This window comes from Olea europaea, chromosome 15 (genome assembly GCF_002742605.1).
Source record: "Olea europaea var. sylvestris chromosome 15, O_europaea_v1, whole genome shotgun sequence".
In the NCBI taxonomy this organism is placed as follows: Eukaryota; Viridiplantae; Streptophyta; class Magnoliopsida; order Lamiales; family Oleaceae; genus Olea; species Olea europaea.
Window position 1 is genome coordinate 7983061 of NC_036251.1, and position 7886 is coordinate 7990946.

The window sequence follows — 7886 nt, forward strand, 5'->3', positions numbered from 1 at the left end:
ATCCATCTTAAGTTCTGTGTAGTTGAGATGTTGCAATTTTTCTTTGCTATGGCATTTTCTGCAGTTCCTGCGATCCTTTATATTCCTCCAATCAGATACCTCAATCTTTTCTTCGAGATCATGGAGGATATGCGGAGGGAATCGAGTTTCTATAACGGTAGGATGTATCCTCGTTTGAGGTATGCTTTTACTAGGATCTTCAATTGTATGCTTTGTAATAATCCTAGGCAGATTTTATAATCAAGCTCCTTGCCGGGCAGATTCCTTCTTTTGCTCCTGAGCCTGTGTAAGCAGCCATCGAGGTTTCTTTAGATTGAACTCACTCCAGAGGGGTTCAAAAAACTTGTTTATAAGTAGTTTCTTCTCTGTTGTATATCTACTGTGTTTCTTTAGACTCAATAAGATAGAAACCTTTGATTTAAGTAGACTGACTTTCTTTTGTTTTTTATAATGTTTTTGTTCATAGAGTTCTTCCCCCCACCTTTTTTCTTACGAAGGAATTCCACAATTGATGTTTAACCTACGAATTAGTCATGAATTGATGAATCAAACTTAACAAAGGATTATATTAGTAAGATTGTTATCAATTTTTATATTCCGCAATTATACAATATCGTACAAGTAATATAATGGACATTTGAGTCCGAATGATACACAAATTATCGAATTTGAGTTTTAGAAGTATGAATATGGATATTATGACTTATAATTTTACCTATTGATCCTTTTTGATTCGCCAATCAAGATTCATTATAATTGAGTATTCGGTTGAATTCTTCTAAAATATTCGCTTTCCCTTTCAAATTCTCATTGAGTCTATTTAACTAATTTAATATCATATATTTTGGCAAATTAATTTTTGCTAAACGAAATATTAGTTCTTAGAATTCATCTAACAACAACAATAACTAGTATAGGTATTTCTATATGTTATACTAAGTTATCAAATTTTAATATATGGGCTAAATTTATAAACTCACCTCTTGATCCGTAATAGATTCACAAAATCATAGAATAATTGACCAAAGAATTTAAAGTATTAAGTACATTATTAAAATCAACATATATGCATTTAAAGAACTTGAATCTTGAATAAAGATATAAAGAGTCACGATATGTTACATTGTTCACACTGATTATGAATTTAGCTACTTATAACAATGAAAGAAAATACAAAAAGTATAGAGTTCATAATCGAATTTAGCTTTCACTCTTTGATCTTGATGATTATGTGTTTTTCTCCCCCAAATTGTGTGGAACTCCCCTTGCCCGGTTGAATTCTCCTCCAAAAGTGGCCTCTAGATTGGTATTCACTCTTTGACCATATTTCATCCACTTTTTTCTTTATTCAATTAACTCCTAGAACTTTCAAATCTTTATTATGAGGTCTGACACAATTTTTGAATATTTACACTTTAATCCCCAAACTTTGAAACTTTTACAATTTAGCCCCTTTTTGGTCAATTTTCCCTTCTTTTCTTTCAATTCCACTTCTATTCATCGAGTTTCACCTAATAAATGAAATATAAAATAAATTAGGCTATAATTATCAAAAAAAAAAAACTATTAAATGTCTATATTTTTTGTCCAAATAAGTGAGTAAAATATATTTATAAAAAATATCCACTCCTTAATATTTCATCAACGAGATCATAAAAATTGGCCATTTAGCCTTTGAAACTTTTGGCTCAAAACATTTGTTAATGTTGACAAATGGTGTGCTAATATGGTAACATTATAATAGCATAATTATAGATAAGAAAAAATTTATTTTGTACAAAGATTATTTAGTTTTGAAGACATGAAAGTTAAAAAAGATTTTCTATCAACTTGTTTCAACATAAAATAAATAAATGCATAAATTAATTTCTTATATTCAAAGTCAAGAAAAAATCTTAATTAAGTTGTCGTATTATGTTAATGCAATAAGAGCGTTTTTTGCAACATTTAAATCGTTTACGTAAGTAAATTTATTTTTATTGATCAAAATTAAAAATAAGTAATTTATTTCAATAAAAAAGTAAAAAATAATTTAAAATAAGCAAAGAATGTACTATTTCTAGGTTAAAGGGAGGTAATATTATCTCACGCATGAATATCCAACATAAGGCTGCTTCTAATGTTTCGGCAAACTCAAAGGAGGTTCCCGAAGTTGACAAATTCTTGAAAGAGGTCAATGAAAACCAACCCTCAAATGAGCCAATTTTGGACAAGTGTTGGCTTGTTATAATCCATTCGAAAGCTCAACCAACCATCCAACAAAATGCCACTTGCCATCCCCGATGCATTCAAAATATACCATTTTTTGGTGCAAAACAATTCCAATGCAATTACTGTATTTTGCACCAATTTGGTGCAAAGTGTCCAAAGTCATTTTTACCATTTCTTTTTATTTTCTAAATAAATTGATTAAGGTTATTTGTGTCATTTGTGCTATATAATTTTTAATAAAATAATTTTTTTTTGCATTTAAAATAAATTTTAAATGTTAAAAATAATAATTAATGAATTAATTAAAAGAAGAAAAGAATTTAACATATAACAAACATGATTATTTCTTAAAGTTAATACGAAATATATTAAAATAATTAAATAAATAATGATTTTGATATTTATTAATGAATTTAATTTTTCCTTAATTTAACGTAATTATTTATTTAGTAATTTATGTATTTATAAAATAATTTAATAAATAATAATTTAAATAAATAAATTATTAAGAATAAAAAAGAGAGAAGAAATACTGTTAATTTGGTGTACGTTTTGGTGTAATTGTTGAAAATGAATTTTGATACAGCACTGGAAATGGCCTTAAGTCTCTTGGTCACAACAGCAGCACCGGCTCTATGAAAGTCAGAATCGAATATCGAATCTTTCTGTTGGCTTTCCCTGGGCCTCTTAAAACGATCTACTAAATTCATCGAGTTGTTCCAATTAATCAAAACGGCCAGTTATTAATGGAATTCCTTGTTGGCTCTCTGTAAAACATTCGTTTGGCCGAGGGCTTCCAAATACATCACAAGCTAAATCGATACTGACGAATAACCAACGTTCTCCTGTGCTTCCAGAGATGCAAGTCTAATCCTTGGACATAATTTGATTTTGCATTTATTTACATGAGGCCTTTGATGAAATTTTCTAGGAAGGATTAACAAGGAAGAAAGCAAAATATAGCATTTTTTAACACATTTTAGAATAAAGTTTGTTTCTTTATCTCTCATCATTTAATATTGTCATTTCTATTTAAAAAAGTAACCCTTCAGCTTTTAGATACTCAAAATATTATAGTAGAGTAAGTGAAAAGATTTTAGAGTAATAATAAAGATCCCTATCTAATCTAGATATGAGGGTAGAAGCGTTCGATCAAGGGCTTTAGTTGACATTGTGCAGAAAGCAAAAAAAATCAGGCAAACAAGCCTTGTCTTGATCATAAACGGAGATTGCTGCATCTTCTGTGGAAGCTCCAAGTTTCGGTTAAGGTGGAGATCATTGCTTAATATACTTAAATATTAGTGCAACCTATACAATGGTTTTCTTAGACGGAAAAGATATCAAATTTTCATCAAAGATAACTGGCGAGAACAATAGAAAGAAAAAAATGAAGAAGACGTATGTATAATTTTTTTTTATCAATTTGGTCCATTGGGTTTCATTTCGACCTAATAAAAAGCTGAGCCGGAGACTAAGTTGATCAATAAAGCAATCTACTTGAGTTGGTCTAATTGACCTAACCTTTTGAGAAAAACTAATTAAAAGGGGAAACAAATTTTTCAACTAAGTTCTCTCTAAGATTGTATTTGATTGCACTTATTTTCCATCAAAATTCCTACTTTGAATTGTTTGATTGCTACTTTTTTGCATTTTCAATGTTTTTTATATGCCTATTTTTCTTTATTTTTAAGGAAACTATTTTTTTGGGGGGAAGTTGGTTATGTTTTCTTCAAAACAAGGAAAATATTTTTATTTTTACGTGATATTTTTCATACCAATCAAATACACTCTAAAAGATCCATCATTATATTTTACTAGAGTTACCAATTAGAACAACTCAACCACCATTGCCAGAAAAGGCCAAATCATTCTTGAAATCCTCCTTCACCTACCAACAAACACAGTTCCACCCAAAACCACGACTATGATTCATTCGAACTTATCCAAAATGCAACCAAAATTCCAAAGTGTGCATAATCTCTTTTATCATCTTAAGTTCTGTGTTCAAACTTATCCAAAATTCAACGAAAATTCCAAAGAGTTCATAATATCTTTTATCATCTTAAGTTCTGTGTAGTTGAGATGTTGCATCTGTTCTTCGCAATGGCATTTTCTGCAGTTCCTTTGAGCCTTTATATTCCTCCAATCAGAAACCTCAACCTTTTCATCGAATTCATCGAGGATATGCGGAGGGAATCGAGTTTCTATACCGGTAGGATGTATCCTCGTTTGAGATATGCTTTTACTAGGATCTTTAATTGTATGCTTTGTTATAATCAAGCTCCTCGCCGAGTGTAAGCCAGCCGTTGAGGTTTCTTTTAGATTGAACTCACTCCAGGGGGGTCAAAAAAACTTATTTATAAGTAGTTTCTTCTTTTTTGTATCTCTACTGTGTTTCTTTTATGTTTGTGGATTCTCTTGAGGTAATTTTTATTGAGATAATAATTGTTGTATACTCAAGAGACTCAATATATATATATATATATATATATCAATTTAACCATCCAACCCTGTCGATAGACATACAATCTGCCACATCAATACGATGTAAGAATGCAAAATGTAATGATTCCCAACATAGATGAAAGAACTCGATTTTATTCAGTGAAAATTAGTTTCAAGTACAAGAACAATTAAATTTTTATTGCATTTTGCGTCGAACTATAGAATGAATCAGGAACAGGGATGATCAAGATGAAACAAAATAATTGTACAAGTAACGGCAAGATTTATTAAAAAATGAAAGAATATCTCTATGAATACTGTCAAAAATTTACTTGACTAACTTGAATTGGTGCAAGGCTTTAAGAACCAAAAAACATCCAAAGTTCTTGCTTCCTTTTCAGCCACAGCAGCAGCAACATCTCTTCTGTGGTGATTCTTGTGCCTGAGCTCATCACTTTTCTCCTCCTTATTGATCGGTCTGAGCTCCTGTAGAATTCCTCTCTCCTGAAAGTGTTCATTCGTGTGATTCAGTCAGTAATTGATACCTTATGAATTCTTTTTTTATGGTAGGTATGCAGTATTCGACATAACTAAATACAATAACAAGAAGATTTTAGTATTATTATCCAATCTTCCGCCCACCTAAATTGTTCACCGTGGAGATTCAAACAATATAAATCATGTAAAGTGATTGGCCTAAAAATGTGAAGAAATAAACCTAATTCAATTCTCAGCATATTCAATGATAAAACACAACTTAATACAGACCATTTTGAACAGATTTTATGAAACCTCTGTACATACCCGTGGTTTCGACCTGTAAGATTTGGGCGTGGCTTTGTTAGGGCCATGACTGGCCGAGAAACATTGTGGAGTAGGAGGAGAAGTCCGAATTTGCAACAAGCTTTCTTCCTCTTTGTGCTTAATGCTTTTCACATCCACAGCAATGGGAGTATTCTCTGCATCATCATTTCTTCTGCATCAAGCATACCAAAATGGTTATCTCTTGAAGATTATTTAGATTTTACTAAACTTCCCGTATTTATATGCATGCAGAACAAATACAGGTACATAAAAGCAAGAAGAGAAAGAAGAGAAATTTACTTTTTCCTTCTTTGCTTCTCCTTTGAGTAGCTCTTCTCAGTCGCTTCACTTTTTACTTGACTTGACTGAAGCAGTGGCTTCCTTTCCTTTTCTTTATCATCCAAATCTCTTGAATGGTCAACCAAATGCTTCTCTGCGTTTCCCCCATTCACATCTTCAGCACCATCCTTTCCCCTTGTTGCCAATTTCTTCAACTCATTGCAAAACTCTGCAACCTTGTTCAGTAGATCGCCACCAGAAAACAAATTCCGAGCTGACAAAGTACTTTTCAGCCTCGGTGCTTGATTTTTCATTGTCATGATATCATCAGTCTCTTTCTTCCTCTCCGTGCTTGATTTGATCGCCTCTTTCATCTTATAACCTTTGCGATTTGGAGGGGTCGAAAAATTGGGATTTTGATTTTCACTATCTTCAACAATCCTATTATATTTCATGTTTGGTGATGTAAATGGTTGATTCATCCCTCTCTTCTTCAGTGTTGCATCTCTGAAATCGTAAATGAGGTCACGCACTAAATTATACATGAATGCAGTTTAAATTATACTGCTAAGTTTCATCAGTACCTTCTGTTTTTATCATCAAATGGAAGAATCTCAGATACACTGGCTGATCTCTGAAGCTGCAAAAGACCTTATGCTTTAATTAACTTAATTTGGTCTTTATAGGACTTCATACTCATTAATTTAATCGGATAAACAACTAACCAAAAAAACATAATTTGTCTCAATCTAACCATTAAATTCTAAGAATAAGATCTCAATTTCATTAAATTTTCTTGAAGAACAAGCATTAAATTTTACATAAATCAAGAAAAGATGAAGCAATACAAACCCTATAATTCGAAGTAGGTGTCCTCTCCTTATCTTTGAAGAAATCTTCAACTGTCTTGGGGTGATTACAGCCTATATATAACAATAAACAAACAAAATCAACTAAGTAAAATCATCCTCTCAAGCAACAAGAAAATCAGAACCCACATCTTCTAAGCAACTGCGCTTAGCTTATGTTAAGCACCGGTTATTCACCAATTGAGTAGTGTGCCATGTCACCGGTGCTTAATATAAGCTAAGCACCGGTGCTTAAAAGATCATTTCTGTATATATACACACACATGCACACGAAGGATTGTGTGTGTGTTTTGACTTACCAGGTCTGCAGAACCAGGATTCATCGTCGACGGTATCGTTGGGAACTGAGAAATCGACCCACTGAGGGGCATTGATGTTCTCATAAATCTCATCTCTTACAAATCTTGAATCAATGCTTTTCCAATCTATTACTGCCACCTCCATTAAATTAAAACTCAACTATGTATGTATGGCTTGAAAATTATAATTTTGATATATATACAATTTAAAGAGGAAGTTTTTCTTTATAAATCAATATCTGCAGAGTCGCAGATGAAAGCTGGAATATAGAACAGTGTTTTAGAGAGAGAAAGAGGGGGTGAAGAGTGAAGAGTGAAGAGTGAAGAGTGAAGAAGAACGTTACTTTGGGTGACAATGTACAAAGTACCGTTGGAGGAGGAAATGGTCTTATTATTTTGGTTTTATTAATTACTTTCCGACCGTTGCATTTTTCTTTATTAGCCTGTGGTAGCTTGCAAGACCTGCTCAGTCAATAAAACTTTGGTTCCTCTCAATTTTTTTTTTTTTTTTAATTTCTAAATTTGATATATTTGATGTTACAATAGATGCGATTGGATTTTTTAGATTTCATTCCTGGGGTCCGTTTGATTGCAAAAATGAAGTTTTGATGGAAAGAAAACAAATTTCAGAGTATTAAATTGCCTAGAAATTGTTTTATTAGGAATTGTCAATTATTGTATTTGATTGGTATAATTTTTGACGTAAAAAATGTTGAAATAAAAGTGTCTTTTGGTGTTCATTTGACTTTATTTTATATGAAATTTTTTAATTAAAGTGATAAAATTGACTGGTATTGGAGATGGAATTTATTTCCATTGCAAAAAAAAAAAAAAAGTAAAGAAAATCATCTATCTTTTAGTGCTCATTTAGCTTTGTTTTACATAAAAATTGTCAATTAAAGGAAAATATTTTTTACAATTAGGGATAGAATTTGTTTTTATTGAAAAAAAATACAACCGAGAAAACCAAATAGGGGAA

General features: G+C 31.4%; 1 protein-coding gene across 1 annotated transcript; it reads right to left on the minus strand.

Annotated features, from left to right (window-relative positions):
- Positions 1–4789: 4789 nt before the first annotated feature.
- Positions 4790–7274, minus strand: LOC111410025. Its single transcript, XM_023040181.1, has 6 exons — positions 6908–7274; positions 6592–6662; positions 6324–6379; positions 5761–6246; positions 5461–5632; positions 4790–5160 (listed from the first exon to the last, which is right to left on the minus strand). Exons 1-6 carry the CDS (start codon positions 7050–7052, stop codon positions 4993–4995), a joined length of 1098 nt encoding a protein of 365 aa, XP_022895949.1. The 5' UTR covers positions 7053–7274; the 3' UTR covers positions 4790–4992.
- Between the last annotated feature and the right edge of the window lie 612 nt (positions 7275–7886).

Excerpts from the sequence above, each read along its gene's own strand:
- LOC111410025 (XM_023040181.1), bottom strand. The coding sequence starts at position 7,052 with ATGGAGGTGGCAGTAATAGATTGGAAAAGCATTGATTCAAGATTTGTA. Across the intron at positions 6,663-6,907 it reads ATCCTGGTTCTGCAGACCTG|GCTGTAATCACCCCAAGACA; the intron begins GTAAGTCAAAAC and ends TGTTATATATAG. Across the intron at positions 6,380-6,591 it reads CACCTACTTCGAATTATAGG|CTTCAGAGATCAGCCAGTGT; the intron begins GTTTGTATTGCT and ends GGTCTTTTGCAG.